Genomic DNA, 15,947 nt, shown 5'->3' with positions numbered 1-15,947 from the left:
CCACACCTCACTTTTCCTCAGTCCTTTATTCTCAAGCTGAGGTGTCTGCTGAGAAAAGCCGCTCCATGTCTCCCTGGTCTGCTGGGGGGAGGGGGGGGGGGCGCTAGCTTCGCGTCTCCCTGGTCTGCTGGGGGGAAGCAGCTAGTGCGGGGTTGCCTCACCCCGTTTGTAAGTAGGGATCTGATGTAAGTCGGATCCATGTAACCCGGGGACTGCCTGTATAAAATAACTTTGCACACATAGGACCAAACTGATGTATTTATTATACAGCTTGACATGCTGGTGGTTGGGCATAATCTCTAGTTGGGATGATAATACACATGGCTTTCCTGTGGTATTCTGTCAGACTAAAAAATACCTAATAGCTGTAGTGTAGAAGAAGGATCCAGATGCCATATTTAAAGGTATTTTTCTAAAAGCCATCTTAGCAGAAAATAAGACATGAACCCTTTGTTTAGACTGTAGTCCCAGTCTGGCAAGTGCCATCTAATTATGCTCCATTAAGACATCATTTACATTTTAAAATTTTTTGTTTGGAGTGGGAGGTGGACGAGTTGTCTTCAAACAAGCAATTAAAATGAATTTGTGTGTTTGAATTACTCTGCTAGGTGCATGAAATCTCCTATCAAGGAAAAAGCAATGAAATTCAAGACCCATCATGGAAATAGGTGCAAAGGTTGCTAAATCATGAAGGGGCACATTACACCTCTTGGTGTCACTCACCCATGTATATTTTATTTGAAATTCCCTGCTTATAGTAATGCTACTATAGGCACCAATGACTTCGTCACTATACATGGGATATGTTATAACGCTACTGCTGAACCTGCATCAAATGACCTTATGGCTTTTTTAAAATAGTGTACAACTAATGCCATTATCACTTAGGGTACATCTACACAGCATGGCTATTTCTACCCCACATCTTAACAATATCTACCCTGCAGCTTAACAAGCCACCTGTTATATAGAAATATTTTTGAAATAATGGGTGCGTTATTTTAGCTCCCTTGTAATCCTGATTCCGCAAGGGTTAAGAGCTGTCTTGAAATAGTGTTATTATTTTGAAATTTGGCACTATATAGATGAGCCAAATTTCAAACTAAGCTATTTTGAAATAGAATCAACGTAAGATATGCAATTTGAGTAGCACAAGTTGTGTATTTTATTTTGACTTTAGGGTGCTGTGTAGCTGTACCCTTAGACAAAAAGGCCTTATATTTAATTTTCTATGGCTAGTGGTAATAGACAAGGTTGATGCAACACTGATGTCACATACGTGGAACACAGACAACCTTTTTGACAGAGTTTGGTGGATCTACATATTGCTTGGTGTAAACAATTTTCTCTTCCATTAGCCTTTCACCATGCTAGCTAAATTACTTTTGGCAATCCATCAAATAATATGTATGGTACCATTAATATACAGGCTTAATGACTAGGTATTAGCCACACTTTAATTTTGCATAGAGACACATGAAAAGGCTCTTTCAGTCTGACAGTGTCTCAGCTATGGGATACATGTCCTAGTGAAAGTGAGATACTTCCCTAGAAGCATTCCGAAAGCACCGGACGTAGGAAGGAACTAGTCATGAGCAGATTCACCCACTTATGTTAAAGGTGGGGACATTTATTTGCAGTCAAAGACAAAAAAAATCTAAATTAAGTTGTGTATTTCATCTCTTTCTGATGGCCTCAGCAGAAACCTGAGTAGATTTCCAACACATATTCCTAAAGAGGATTCAGTAAATCTCTATGCACACCCATTTTTATGTATAATCACTTGCATGTAAATGGGCAGTAGTTAGGGTTATCAGCTGTCTGATTTTTTTTATGTGAATGCCTGATTGAATAGGGCCCCTGGTGGCTCCAGTCAACAGAGCTCATTGTACCAATGGGTTAAGCAGCCTCCATGCCCACCCCTGCATGGCTCCCAGGAAGCATCTGAGATAGTCCTCTGGCTCTGGCAGTCAGAGGGCTCTGTGTCTTGCCCACAGGTGTAGCCTTGAACACCATCTTTGCAGCTACCAGTGGCCAGGAGCTGGAGCTGTGGGGGGGCAGCACCTGCAAGCAGGGGCAGAGCCCCTCGCTGCCCCTGTGCCGAAGAGCCAGAGGAACATAGGCAGTTCCGAGGCAGCAACCATGAGATTTGTACCATCTAGCATCTTCATCCCAAATGCCTTCCCATTCCTCAACCTCCTACCCCAGCTCAGAAACTGCACACAAACTGAAGCCTGTATCACCTGCCCCATCTCCAGCCTGGCACCCCCCCAATACTCTACACTCTCTCAGACCCAGCCCAAAGCCTCCTCTTCCAGCACCGCAAATGCCTCACTGCCCCCTCCACATCTCAATCCCTTCCCACAGTCCAGCGTCCTCTCCCAAATGTCAAATCCCCCATCACCTCCCCGAACCTCCAAATCACTCATCCCCAGCCACCACCCCAGAGCCTGCATCCCCAGCCAGAGCCCTCAGCCTCTCCCACATACCCTACCCCAGGCCAGTGAAAATGAGCAAGTGTGTAAAGCAGGGCATGCAAGCTCGACAGCGGCCTGGAAAATGGCCTGAGCAGGGCGGGAGGAGAGGGGGAGGGAACCCTCTGAGAAGGGGTAGGGCAGAGGTGGGCACAGGGGGTTAGATTTCTGCCTTTAGAACTTTGGCAATCCTAGCAATAGCACTTTCATGTTTGGCAGCCCAAATGGCTCCCCCCCCACACACACAGCTAATAATGTGTGGCATAAATCAAGCATCCTCTGTGACAATGTGGTCCTATAACATCTGAAAGCTAGCTCCTATGTGCCATTAAGCTGCACCCATGGCTCCCAGATTTTAGCATGGTGCAATGGCAGAAAATCGCATTGCAGGGTCTGCCCCCATGGCCTAGGAAGGAAACCAAGACTCTCCTATTAGCTTCATTGGACTTTGGATTGGGCCACATGTGTGTAGCCTGTCACCTTGCTGTTACATGAAAAAGTATCAATGCCAGTGTAGACAGGTAACATGCATTTCTTGCACAAGAAAGCCCGATGGGTAAAATAGCCATCGGAGCATTCTTGCGCAAGAGAGCATCTACATTGGCACAGATGCGTTTGCACAAAAGCAAATCTCTTGCGCAAAAGCACATGCCAATGTAGACGCTCTCTTGCGCAAATACATTAACGCAAAAACTCTTGCGTTAAAAGTATTTGTGCAAAATCTTGTCAATGTAGACATAGCCCATCAGGGCCCCTGATGGGAGAAGGGGAGGGAATGCAAAGGGGGGGGCAGTTGGCCTGGGTTCTGGCAATTCTAAAGGACCCAGGGCTCCCATTGTGGCAGCACCTGGAGCCCCGTTCCCTTTAAATCGCCAGTGGTGCCCCAAGGGGCATGTTTCAGGCAGCTCTAAGGTCCAGGGAGCAGCACTGTGCACTCCAGGTGGTGCTGAGGGAAGGCTGCCCCTCACCCCTCTCCTTCCAGGACTGAGGAGCCAGGGCCTTGCTCACCTTTCCCAGTGGCTTGGCATGTCTGTCAGCTCCCTTGAATGCAATGGATGAAATCCTTGTACCACTGGTGTCAGTGGGAGTTTTTTGCTGTGTAGCCATCCCCAAAGCTAAAAGACCCACATCAGTAAGGTCAGCAGACTTGGGTTCATGCTGTGGTGTTCCCAGCTCTGAAATGCAGCAGGTGGATAGGGGCTCAAATGCCTATACTGTTGTTTAGAATCCAGCAACCCTGGTTCTGTAGAGCCAGGCTCTGAGACTCCCTGATTGTTTTTTTCACTGTGTGCCCCTTAGACGTCAGTGGGCCAGGCTTTCACGCATAGAATCATGGAACTGGAAGAGACCTCAGAGGATCATCAAGTCCAGCCCCCTGCTCTAGGCAGGACCAATTCCAACTAAATCAACCCGGCCAGGGCTTTGTTAAGCCGAGACTTAAACACCTCTAGGGATGGAGACTCCACTACTTCCCTAGGTAACCCATTCCAGTGCTTCACCACCCTCCTAGTGAAATAGTTTTTCCTAATATCCAACCTGGACCTCTCCCACCACAACTTGAGACCATTGCTCCTTGTTCTGCCATCTGTCACTACTGAGAACAGCCTCTCTCCATCCTCTTTGGAACCTCCCTTCAGGAAGTTGAAGGCTACTCTCAAATCCACCCTCACTCTTCTCTTCTGCAGACTAAACAGACCCAACTCCCTCAGCCTCTCCTCATAAGTCATATGCTCCAGCCCCCTCATCATTTTGGTTGCCCTCTGCTGGATCCTCTCCAATGCGTCCACATCTTTTTTGTAGTAGGGGGCCCAGAACTGGACACAATACTCCAGATGTGGCCTCACCAAAGCCGAATAAAGGGGAATAATGACATCTCTGGATCTGCTGGCAATGCTCCTCTTAATGCAACCTAATATGCCATTAGCCTTCTTGGCTACAAGGGCACACTCAGGCTATGTTTACTCTGCCATATTTTTTTTTTGGCAGAAGATATGCAAATCATACTTTAATTTGCATATCTTCTGCCGCTCCTTTCTGTGGAAGCGGTTTTGCCGCTAAAAAGCCCCGTGTAGCCCTTCCAGTTATGCCACTTTTGGGTGATACAGTTCTGCTTTTCAGGGTCTGCTACCTCATGCCTTAATATAGGGACTGGATTTGTGATGTCCTTTGTTCATTTCTTCTTCCATCTGGCTCCTGCTAAAGAAATTCCTTCACCTCCATGCCCCTGGTAGCACTATTTTTCTTCTTAATCACCTCCCTGCTGCATTACCTGGAGCTGTTTTGCTTAAACTTGTAATTCATTTAGTACACTACAAGCTTATTCAGTGCCTGCATGTCCTTGAACCTGATCCAAATGTGAATGCATGAAATAAAGCATTTAAATCTGCATTATGGCCAGTGACAGATTTGTCTTAATTATTTGTAAAGCACATTCATCTAACTGCAAGATACCATGGAAATTCAGATTATGTTGTTATTACGCATGATTATTTGAGATACAGAATAGTCCTAACCCTTAAGTTACTAGGTGATAAGTGAAATGAAATGACACGACAAAAACAAAAGGAACATGAAAAATATGCCTTCAATTTTGTAGTCCTTTATTTTTTTTAGTTGATCCTCCCATAATAATGTTCTGAAATGAGTAACAGTTACATTGTACAAAGCATTTAAAGAAAGTACCTCAACTTGCCGATTATTTCAAAATGAGATTATAAACAAAAGGAAATAAATCTGGTCCCTCACTAAAGGGCAAAAAACAAAAATAAACCAAAAATAACTGGATACAGTCTGTTATTTATTTATTTTTAACGTAAGTTTGGAACACTTCATCTTACAAATAGGATTAACATGAACATAACATCACACAAGCTCGCAGACAACCAGCATAAAATATTGGGTACAGTTTTAATCAGAAGAATCATGCTTTCATGAAGAAATTATAACTGTTTATACAATTGAATCAATTTACTGTATTTTAAAAAAACTAATTCGCATCTATTAGTTATTTAGTTTCATTAAAAGGAAAAAATAAAATAGGAATGTGAGAAAATTTCGAACACTGTTTTGCACTCCAATATACACAGATCAGGTCACCTCACTTGTTTTGAAGTACATGAGTGCCTACATCTTAAAGTAGTGGGGGACTGGAGCAGTGCTGTTTATCATAGGAACAGTGCTATTTTAATCAACAAACAATTGTTTGCTAACAAATAAATACATGGTACACACAACACAAAAAAAAGAAATTAGAGGAAACAAAACAACATAAAGACATGATTGTCTAAATTTAAAATGTCATTACAATGATTTGGCAAACATTGAACTAGTGGTACTGTTTATGAAATGGGCCTTTGACAGAAGTAGCTGAATGACTTAAATGTCTTTGAGTGGTGAACATTCATAGTTTACAATATACACAAACCTCTTATGTATTGTTTTTCAAAGTCTTTTTTGTATTTTCTTCTTTCTTTTTCTCCTTTTTTTTTTTTTAACACAATGCAGGTAAGAAGAAAAAATGCGGAGAGGATGAAATATTCCCTGTTATTGGTCTCTAACATTAATGATGGAGAGTGTGCACACAAGAGAACTATTGTCTTTCTTTCTTCAAAGGGTTAAAACGCATAAAGCTTTAATGAAGAGGATTTGTACATAAAAGCAACTGTTCCCAATCTTGTGTCAAATTTATACAAAAAGAAAAACAATTCAGTTTCTGTTTTAAAGGAGTGCCACGTGTATCAATGCAGTCTTAACCCTTCTGTCCCCACCTCCTCACACCGGGTGAATTGGAAGACATTTTTCCCGGCCTGGTTTACATAATCCATTGAAACTTTTTTTAAAGTCGCATTGATCCTCCAGAAGTCAGCAGCTGCTTTTGCTGTGCAAAACAAAATATTGAGAATAAATAGTTTCTTTCTTTTTAAAATTATTCAGTTTAAGGTCACCACACTTTAAATGAGAGACCCTGCAGATTTATAAGGCATTCTGCTCAGCAGTCTTTTAAATAGTCATATACGAAAGAGCCATGCTACTGGTTTGGACTTGGTCCCATTCTTGGTACGCTTTCACAATGTCATACGTGACTAATGGACTGGATGGCACTGGATTCTGCGGCAGCTCTCGCCATACTATGCCACATGTTGGGAGAATTATGGGATGCAGAATGGAGGGAGTCCTTGTCAGAGAGAGAGAGCATCATAGCATATGCCTGAATGAGGAAACAAGAGAGAGAAGAATGTAGTAAAAACTGCAGAATGCACTGATTTGAATTAAACCAGGTCACCTACATGGACACATCCATGCTTCCAGCCACAGTTTGATAACTAGAGAGTCTTTTGTATTCAGTGCAGGCTGAAATTTGGATTGATTGATTTATACAACATCTCTCCTGTAAAAGCTCTGCCATCCTTTCCTTTGACATTTTTGACACACTAATAATAAAAATTATTTACCCTCATCAGTCAACATAGTCGGGAGGGCAACAGTCTCTGTGGGCCCCTGGGAAAGGTGTGAGGAGACCCCAGCTTTGTGCTCCCATAAGGGGTGGGGCCTCAGGCAGAAGGGTCATGGGTGGGGCAGCCAGCCCAGAGTGCTGCCCGGAGCACAGCATGTCGGCCCCCAAGCAGCCCTAAGATATACCTAGATTGTACCCTCCACACAAGCCCTTAGCACTGTCCAGAGCATGGCCCGGCAGCCGGGCAGCAATTTAAAGGCCCTGGCCAACGCCATTGCATAGTGGTGGTGGTGGCGAGGCGCTCCAGACCCCTTTGAATCACTAGGTCCCCAGGCAATTGTCCTCCTACTCTTCCCAGCTGGTGGGCCTACATACAGTATTCAGCAAACTAAGTACAGGTTGACCCTCTAAAATGCATGACTCTCTGTTCTGGCAGTATTTGTGGTCTGGCATGAATTTGATCCACGAATATTGCTAGACCAGACAGCCCTGTCGGGCCAGGTTCAGAAGTGCAGCCTGGACCAGGCTGGTGGTGTGGAGCACAGCCCCAACTGGGGCTAGCACCATGGGGACCACAGCCCTGACTGGGGATAGGGGCAGGGAGTGCGGTCCCAGCCGGGGCTGGAGGCAGCAGGGCCAGTAGCTAGGAGAGCAGCCTTGGCTGGGGGTAGGATGGTGGGGAGCGCAGCCCTGGCCAGAGCTGGCAGTTGGGAACAGAGCGTTGGTCAGGGCTGGCAGCAGGGAGTGCAGCCCCTGACTGGAACTGGCCTGGCTAGCAGCCGAGCCTACAGTGGGATGGGAAGCCTTGACCTTGACCTCCTCTGGTCCAGCAAACTCTGTGGTTCAGGACCACTCTGGGCTGAGGGGGTCAGACCAGGGAGGTCTTCACCAGTACAACACATTTTCCTTCAGATTGGATGCACAAATGGCTATCCTGTCATTTCTTATGTGCTATTTAAATTGTTGTTTGTTATTATGCAACTTAGTTATGCTATATTATGCTCTATCATATTATATTTAGTTCTGGACCTTTCTTTGCTATCACGTTCTATTGTGATGGCGTATGTATTCCATAATTACCTGGGGGTTTCCAGACAAGATCACAATAAGAGTCCCTTTTTAATTGCTTCCGAATAATACACAAAATTGAGACTGAAATATCAGCCTAGCTGAATGCTACTGAACAGAGAAATGTCATGTTCATTTTCAGCAAACCACTAGGAAGCAACAATACCGCTGCCAAAACAGACCCTTCCCTAGGGAAAGTTCACTAATTCTCTTGAGTGGTGCAGTCACACTAACTTGTGAAAATGCATCTGGCCATGCCCTCTCATTGTACTGGAACACACCCACTGAGTATAAATGATGACTCTAGTGGGATTCTGCTCTCAGATATGCCAGTACTTGCATGCTAACCACAGTGATGTGATCTCTGCATGTGATATATAGGAAAACATTACAGCAAAAGATTTGTTTTTAAAAATATTCCTACATGTGATAGGCCAGTTCTTTGTGTGGTGTAAATCAGCATAGCTTCATTGAAACGTGCTGATTATATCACCCAACAATAAGACCTTCTCTTTAAAACAATCTACTACCCCATTTGTTCTGATTGTAACCATGAAGTGGGTTGAACAAATGGCTCAGGATTGATTAAGATGATTCTAGTTTATGACACAAGAGGTCCATCTTTTTCATACAGAGCAACATTGAGTTATGAAGCTTAAAGTGAATTTAGAATGTACCTGGGTCTTGGATTTCCTGTACAATGGTTGCTTTAGGTCCTCAGACAGGTGCGAAGTATTGAAAGCTGCTAGTTCGGCTTCATTGTATTGATTTTCCTCCATTTTCCTCATTTTGAGGCTATCTGTGAAGTGCCTTATGTGATCCAAAGCAGAGAGTCCAGTCTTGGTATATTCATCCTCTTTATACCTACAAAAATATAATGGAAGTTATGGGTTTTTAAAGTAAATAAAATATTTTGTATGCCTCAAAAAAAAAGCCACCTTATAACGACTCACCAATGAAAGGCTAGTAAATACCAATTTTGATATATTTAAGTCTGCTGTACACTGCTTCACTTTTAACTTTACCAAAAATCATAAGCAGTATGGTCCAGCAGGTAAGGCTAACGTCATAGGTCTCTGGACACCTGGGTTCTCTTCTTGGCTCTGCCACTGACCTGCTGTGGTAAAGTCCCTTTATTTCTTTATGTTCCCCATGCAACACTCTGTTGTGCCACATTAGAGTAGGATCTTTCGAACACAACTTTCTTTGAGTTTGTACATTGCCTAGTGTTATGAAGCCCTGATTTCTACTAGGGCCTCTACGTACTACTCTAATTATTTACTTCTCTCTGAAGTAACAGTTCTCTCAAGCTGTCTGTATTTATGGCTTTTAATGTTGTTATTTCTATTAAAGTGTCTGATTTCATGCACTGATTGCATCAATAAACTAATCATTTTAAAAGATTACATCGATATTATGCATGCAATCCAAATTTCATTTGAGAATGGCTTACATTTGTATATAAATAAATTACTTCTATATATTTCTAACTGCAGCCATTTTCCTTTTATCCATTGCTTTTCACTGAATAAGCTAAATTCTGACTGGGCTACACACAGTTGAATGCCAGAGAGCTGGCAGCCAGCAACACCACTGGACAGAAATTGGTTGCCTATATTCTGATCCCACTGCAACATTCCACAAGGCCATTTCACAAATCACAGGCAGCTAGCAGGTGCCAAATGGTTCATAGCTGTATACATTCAGACCTGATAATAACCCTATGTCAATTATTTCTACTATTAAGAGGCACCAATTACCCAAGGAGATGAGGATAGGGCTGGTGTCAGCCAAACCCAGGTGCAGATTGACATTGCTATTGAGTTAACTCATTAAGGCTATACTAGCACACTAGCCAAAATTTGGTCCTTGGAAAGCTTGCACCATTTGTTGTTGTTTTGATTTAACCTTATTTGACTGTACCATTTAGAATACTAGGAAGGAACTAACCTGCCAGGTGAAGCCTTGCAATTCATTTCCAAAGTACTTGTTTCTTCGTAGTCATCCTCAGTGCTTCCTTCACGTAGGTTACTTGTAACTGGTTCCTTGACTGGCTTCCCTGCAATTTCACTTTCCTCCTCTTCCTCGTCCATCACTACTTCATCTTCTGCCTCCTCATCATCCAGCAATTCTGAATTCTGACTTTCCACCAACACTTTCTCATCTTTATAGTGACTGCCATTCATTCTAAAAGGAAATTAAAAAAAAAAGTATAATCAGGTTTATGAAATCCTACCAAAGACAACTGGAAAAAGCCTCTCCCACCACCAATGCAGAAAGGCCCCTTCCAACATGCTTTCTAGTATTTTGTACTCATTAGCTTTGAATATCATGGAATTACTGTTTGAATTCTGTTTAAAAAGCAATGAAACATTATATCCCAAATGGCATGGAATTCCTCACTTAGTCTTGGGAGCTCATCCAGCTCCATTTTATATATAACTGTCAGGAGGTGTACTCTGATATTCTTTTTCACTTTTCCAATACTTCATTTAATCACAGTACTCCTACTCATACCACCTTGCCTTGGCACAATAATCTAATGACTTTTAATGGAAGCTATACAGGCTGAGAATCTGAAAATCAGCCCTGATTTTTTTAGAAATCACAGAATCGTAGAATGATAAAACTGGAAGGACTTTCGAGAGGTCATCAAGTCCAGTCCCCTGCATACATGGCAAGACAATTCCTGACAAGTGTTTGTCTAATCTGCTCTTAAATATCTTCAATGATGGAGATTCCACAACTACCATCGGCAATTTATTCCAATGCTTAAGCACCCTGACAGTTAGTACAAGAAGCAATGGGCTTAAATCTCAGTATGGGAGGTTTAGATTAGATATTAAGAAAAGCTTCCTATCACGTTTCCCCTTCTTCCTTGTAACAACCTTTTAGGTACTTGAAAGCTGTTATGTCCCATCTCAATCTTCTCTTTTCCAGACAAAACAACCCCAGTCATTTTAATCTTCCCTAATACATCATGTTTTCTAGACCTTTAATCATTTTTTGTTGCTCTTCTCTGACCTTCTCCAATTTCTCTACCTCTTTCATGAAATGTGGCACCCAGAAATGGACAATACTCCAGTTGATGCCTAATCAGCACAGAGTAGAGCAAAAGAATTACTTCTTGTGTCTTGCATACAATGCTCTTGTTAACACATAACAGAATGAGTCTTGCTTTTTTGTCAACACTGTCACACTATTAGCTCATATTTCATTTGTAGTCCACTATGACCCCTAGATCCCTTCCTCAATGTCATTTCCCATTTTGTATGTGTGAGACTGAATTTACAAAATTGGGAGCATTATATTAGAGGCCATTTAGGCCCTTCTTCTTAGGAAGGAACAATCAAAGCTAGGAGCAATATTTTCTACAATAAGTTATGCTTACACTTGCTTAGAAGTCCACCTATGCGACTTCATCCACAGATTATGTATGGCATCGGACCAGGTGCAATTGCAGGTACAAATAATTGTGCCTGCAATTTTGCACCCACATTCAAGTACAGTTGCAAACTTACATCTACAATTATTGGAGGTCACATTGAAATGTGGCCAAAAATAAAGGGCAATAGCAATAACAAAAAAAATTAATTGCAAATATCTAATTCAATGTTCTAAGTGAGAAGTGAAATCAATACTATTATTTAATAATAATAAATATAGCAATACGCATTTTAAAAATGGTTAGAATATTCAGATCTATTATTAAACTCCCTTATGCTTTCAGAACATTAGCTCTCTAGGGCCTGCTACAACTAGGGATATGAAAGCCTAGTTAGTTAGTTAACCAGCTAACTGGTAAGCATCCCCCTTAATTCTAGTTAACTGTTAACCGGAGGGGACTGGAGCAGCTCCCTGCCTGTCCCATAGGTAGCAGCCTGTGCCCACAGTGGACCTAGGAGCCCCACAGGCAGGGGCTGCTGTGGCCAGGCTGGAGCAGCCCCTGCCTGCAGTGTAGGGGGACACACAACTCCAGCCCCTTTTAATCGGTCAACCAGTTAAGCATAATGTTTAACCAATTAACTCATTAAACAGGATTTTACATTTCTAGCTACAACATATTCTATAAAGGGTAATATGTTCATGCTGGGCTATAGAGTTGTATTCTATAGTACAGTGGTCTCCAACCTTTTTAAGCACAAGATCACTTTTTGAATTTAAGTCAGTCTAGGATCTACCTCAAACCCAAATATCCCTGCCCCGCCCCTTCTCCAAGACCCTGCCTCTGCCCCACCTCTTTGCTGAAGTCCTGCCCTGTTTACTCTGTGAAGATGAGGTACAGGGAAGCGGGACAGAGTGACATCAGCATCCTCCTGCCTCTGTTTCCCTGACTCTGCACAAGCAGGAGGCTACCAGGGGGCAGCTCTGAGGCTCTGGACATGAGTAGCAGGGTAGGGTGAGGAGGAACAGTTGAAGTGCCAGTACTTGATAGCTTCTCAGCCAAACCAGTCAGGATCACCTGTCAGAGGCGCCAAGATCGACCGGTAGACCCTGTTCTACTGGTTGGTGACCACTGCTATAGCATGTTTGATTAAGGGGTGTATCCTTTAGATAACTGAATAACTCTGGAGATGCTAAGTGACCTCAACTTTTACTGACTTAAATGGGAGCTATAGGTGCTCAACTCTGTCACTGAAATGCATACATTGATACATGCTGGGCCACATATGCAGCTGGTGTAACTTGGCATAGCTCCATTGACATCAGTCAGCCTCTACTGACTGTGCATCTGGTCCTGTGTTTTTATATAAGACGTAACATTGCACTGTTGGTTCACTTACTATTTAATTGCATAAGTTCCCCTTTTTCTTCCAAGAGTACAGCTATAAAATATGGAAACACTGTTGTTTGCTCAGCGTTAGCTCAAGAATATGTGTGACTTAAATCATGCTGCATGATAGAGAATATATTAGCACAGGAAGGTGTGTCATGAAAACACATTTGATATTGATTTGTTTAGTTTATTGTTATACTATCTTTAATTTCTCAACCAAAAACTTTAGCACACCGGATGCTAGCCGCACTCCTTTAGGGTCATTGTGTTCTTGTATACGTGCAACAGGATTTAACCTACCTTCTGTCTCTTCGATTTTGAGACAATCATCATATGGCTAACTACTTTGAAACCATTCTGGGAATGATTCAGTAATTGTCCAAATCACGTGTCATGGTCCTCACATAGTGGCCTTCATGGCATATAAAAATGTTGCTCCAATTGTGCCTGCCAATGGGACAACATCCCCCACATCCCATCATCTACACTACGGTAACTATTATCAGCCAATATTATTCAAAGCTGACCACTTATTAAAAAAATCAGGAAGTGATCTATTTGCAACACAATAATAGAATCCCTGAATTGACACTGAGTCAAGATAGTTGAACTGCAAAGGAAATAGATGAAAGATGTTAAAGATGTCTGCTCTTGGACTCTATTTGAATAATTATGCCCTAAGTATGATGATGGCATGTTTTGGACAGATATAAAAATTATTAATCATGGATCCAACTGTCAACTTGCTAGTTATGCTAAATCAGTACTGTTAAAAATGAAAGGGAAATGGACTAAAACCAAAGTAACGAAAGCCATATGATTAAGAAAACAGATTCACTAATTGTGCTTTCAAATGCAGTAATTTGCCAAGGATAAAGCATCCATCAAAAATAGTCTTAAGTGCTGAATTTAGAAAGGAAACACTGTATGACCCATCAACCTTTTCTCTTTGCTGCTTTCCTGTTGAGACATGTTGAGACCAGATGTGCAAAAAACAAACAAAAAAAGAACACCCTCATTACAAATCAAGATGAAATAAAATTTGAATATTCATACGATAATTGAATCGGTTGCTTTCATGAATGTTTGTTTTACATCTACTACTTTTCTTCCACCCTAAAGACAAATTAGAAATTGAAAATGGGGATGAATGTATCACGCTCAGCAAATTTCTGATGTTGATAATCTGATGCAAAGTTAGAGCTTTTATCCTCCGTCACACCATATATGGTTCATATACATACTCAGCAAAAATAGCCTTTAAATTTAGAAGCGCACAAGATCTCTCATGACCTTTATGCTTAACTATAAGGAACTATAAATAAGGAACAAATAACTTCTAAGAATTTTCAGCTACTATAAAAATATGTTTAAGGAAACCTTAGATTTACATATTCACTTAAATCATACCCTATCAGAAAGAAAGGCTCATATGGTTGAAGTAGTGTGGATTACTTATACTTATACTCAGTAGTTATACTACTGAGTTCATGGTATTAAACTAGGGTTGCCAACTTTCTGATCAAACAAAATGGAACACTCTAGCTCTAGCCCTTCTCTGAAGTCCCACCCTTCTACTCCATCCCCCTCCCTCTGACACTTGTTCTTCCCCACCCTCATTCACTTTTTCATTTCCATGAGGCTGGGGAGGGTCCTTTTTTGACTGAATGTTCTGTTGAAAACTAGACATCTGGTTACTTTACCTAGCAATACAGTTTGAACTTTTCTAGTCTGGCTCTCTCTGGTCCGGCAACATCCGTGGTCTGGCATGATTTTAGTTAGCCAGATGTCCACTTATCATGGGTATGGCCAAGTTTCCCGCTGTCCCTAAAGTTTGTTTACAGCCACCAGGCCTGGCTCTCAGTGCTCTGTGCTGTCATTTAGCTCTAACTTACCCTTAAATGTCTTCTTAGAGCCCAGTAAGCAGTGAAGGTGTTGGTAATGCTTCTAGACAATATTGACCTCCTGTGGTTCAGCAAAGTCTCTGGTTTGGCACCCCATAGGGCCTGAAGGTGCCACACTAGAAAGATTCAGGTTGTAAGTATATCTGAGACTATAGGTTGGACCTCCCTGATCCGGCACCCTCGTGACCTGACCAGTCCTGGATGAGAGATTTTGCTGCACCAAGGGAGGTCATTTCTGGACCCCATCGCCGGGATTGGCCCCTCCAGTCCTGGCCCAGCTAGCTCCCTACTTGCTACTAGCCCCACTGCCTTGCCAATCCTGCTAGATAGCTGCATGTCAGGACTCCCAGCCCCTCCGGGCAGTTGCACACCAGGCCTCTTGGCCTTCTTGGGCAGCCATGTCCAGGAGCCCCAGCCCAGCAGTGCACTGCAGCTTGATGCCCCCACCACTGTGGCTTCCAGCTCGGCCAGTAACGATACACCTGCTCTCCTAGCCCCACTGGCAGCTCACTTTAGGCAACCCACTTCTCTGCCAGTCCCACATGGATTCCTCCTACTGGCTCTCCATCACAACTCTGGTCCTGCATCCTGTGGATGCTGCTGGACCAGAGAATCCTGGTTTAGAGATTTTCAATGTATAATCCCTTACTAAAGGCCTTTTGTAACCCTCACACCCACTTGCATTTGTATTGAGGAATTAAATTTAAACGTCTCCAGCTTTGTTAATTGTAATTTAAAGATAAAGGGGCAATGTTCTTCCTAATCCTATCCACACATGTTAAAGCTGTAGGGTCTGTGATTGTCAGTGAATTAAAAATGGAGGCAATTTATACTATGCTTAGGTTGACATGAGAATTGGTGTTTGGTAGTTTTAAACTTGGGAAGCCCTGACAAAAATAGACATCCATCCATTAAAAAGGCATGCTCTAATGCCTGGTATTTACTGTACTTAGGGATTTTGCTGCCTATCACCAGATTATATGTTCCAGTCAGCATATATACACATAACTAAAATCGTGATCTGTTCATTTGAACATATTCCTCTGATTCCAGGCTTTTGTTTGTCCATCAAGGTTGATATCAGCACAATTATTTCACTAAATATCTGATTATCTGACAACTGTGATGGCAAGGTTGCTAAAATCACTTCCAGTTCAACTCGACCAACTTTCGTTTTACAGTGTACGGAATACTCAAAATAGCAGCCATGGGAAAATGAATTGGGAAAAGAACACGAGACATCTTCAGGAGCTGTTTTACTACAGTCACAC

The 15,947-nt window shown here is 42.4% G+C and overlaps 1 protein-coding gene across 6 annotated transcripts in view; it reads right to left on the bottom strand.

The window, feature by feature from the left end:
• Positions 1-5,057: 5,057 nt before the first annotated feature.
• The window catches only part of MECOM (MDS1 and EVI1 complex locus), a 513,830-nt gene continuing 502,940 nt past the window's right edge, over positions 5,058-15,947 (bottom strand). For all 6 annotated transcript variants that reach the window (XM_006131720.5, XM_006131722.5, XM_006131721.5 and 3 more), the window contains 3 exons: positions 9,946-10,182; positions 8,673-8,859; positions 5,058-6,681 (listed from right to left, as the gene is read on the bottom strand). In XM_006131720.5, the coding sequence (XP_006131782.1) occupies positions 6,547-6,681; positions 8,673-8,859; positions 9,946-10,182 (559 nt within the window). In that variant the 3' untranslated portion in view covers positions 5,058-6,546. The remainder of the gene's footprint in view (positions 6,682-8,672; positions 8,860-9,945; positions 10,183-15,947) is intronic.

The sequence above is a fragment of the Pelodiscus sinensis genome, chromosome 10 (assembly GCF_052426305.1).
Source record: "Pelodiscus sinensis isolate ZL-2025 chromosome 10, ASM5242630v1, whole genome shotgun sequence".
NCBI lineage: Eukaryota > Metazoa > Chordata > Testudines > Trionychidae > Pelodiscus > Pelodiscus sinensis.
This window is presented reverse-complemented; position numbering and strand designations above follow the sequence as displayed.